Raw genomic sequence first — 1,074 nt, 5'->3', positions numbered from 1 at the left:
TACCGAGGAGACTACAGGGACAGAGGTGAGTTGTGTAAGTGACCCACCTCAGGCTTTTGTTTTTGTGTGAACAGCTATTTTATTCTCACTTTCTCTCTTTAGTCCCTAGTTGCTCGCTCCTCCCTATCCCTTCTCTCTGCCTTGCTTTGAACTTTGTGTCAAATACATGTTGGATAAAATATTGGGAATAACAATAAGAGTGACATTGCAAATTAAATGATATTAATATTAATTTTGCATATCTTTCCTACTGCAGATGACAGTCGATCGCCTAAAGACCGCAGGCGAGAAGTGCGGGACCGTGATAGAGAGCGGGAGCGTGACAGGGACAGCCGTGGAAACCATGACCGAATTAATTCTGTTGTAAGTATTAGTTGACTCTTGCCTCTGTCTTTGATATTCTTTTTGTTTTCACCACAGAAGCCTGCTTTATTTCCATCTAATGAATATTAAACTGTGAATGTAACTCCTTTATTCTGGTATTTTAAGAAAAAATATAATCAGAATATTTTATGATAAAGATAATGTACATGTGATCAATTATCCAAAACAATGTTCCTTCCCATAGCACAAGAAAGAGGAAAAAGAACGTCTGGCGAGGGTGGGGGACTGGTCGGAGCATGTAAGCTCATCAGGCAAGAAGTACTACTATAACTGCCGAACTGAGGTATCCCAGTGGGAGAAGCCCCCAGAGTGGCTAGAATGGGAGAGAGCACGTGCCAAGGAGACCTCTAATAGGTCACATGACAAGACCTCGAATAGGCAAGGTGGGTGCAAACAACAAAAATGTATGGCAGTATAGCAGATGATTCATTCAGACATTCTAGGATAGGCAAAATTCTTATTGCAAAGCCTTTTACTTGATGATAATTAACCAACTTCTTTCTAGGTTTTCTTTAGGTTGTAAGAAGCAAATCAGGGTGTATGTTAACAGTAATTTCTAATGTTTATTTTATGTGGAATATGAGGTTTACTTTTTTATATGCTATAGATATGGGACATACATGACTTTAATGTAGGAAGTCTTACATCTTTAAAATTTCCTATCAGGAAACTGACATCATTTCCATTCTT

The 1,074-nt window shown here is 38.7% G+C and overlaps 1 protein-coding gene across 1 annotated transcript in view; it reads left to right on the top strand.

Moving 5' to 3' along the window:
- The window catches only part of LOC119593717 (WW domain-containing adapter protein with coiled-coil-like), a gene marked incomplete in the record, with an annotated part of 31,198 nt that overhangs the window by 11,210 nt on the left and 18,914 nt on the right, over positions 1-1,074 (top strand). The window contains 3 exon segments of the mRNA XM_037942689.1: positions 1-34; positions 257-363; positions 569-767. Of these exon segments, the coding sequence (XP_037798617.1) occupies positions 1-34; positions 257-363; positions 569-767 (340 nt within the window).

This window comes from Penaeus monodon, chromosome 32 (assembly GCF_015228065.2).
Source record: "Penaeus monodon isolate SGIC_2016 chromosome 32, NSTDA_Pmon_1, whole genome shotgun sequence".
Taxonomy (NCBI): Eukaryota; Metazoa; Arthropoda; class Malacostraca; order Decapoda; family Penaeidae; genus Penaeus; species Penaeus monodon.
Note: the sequence above shows the minus strand (reverse complement) of the source record. Positions and strands in the feature narration are given on the sequence as shown.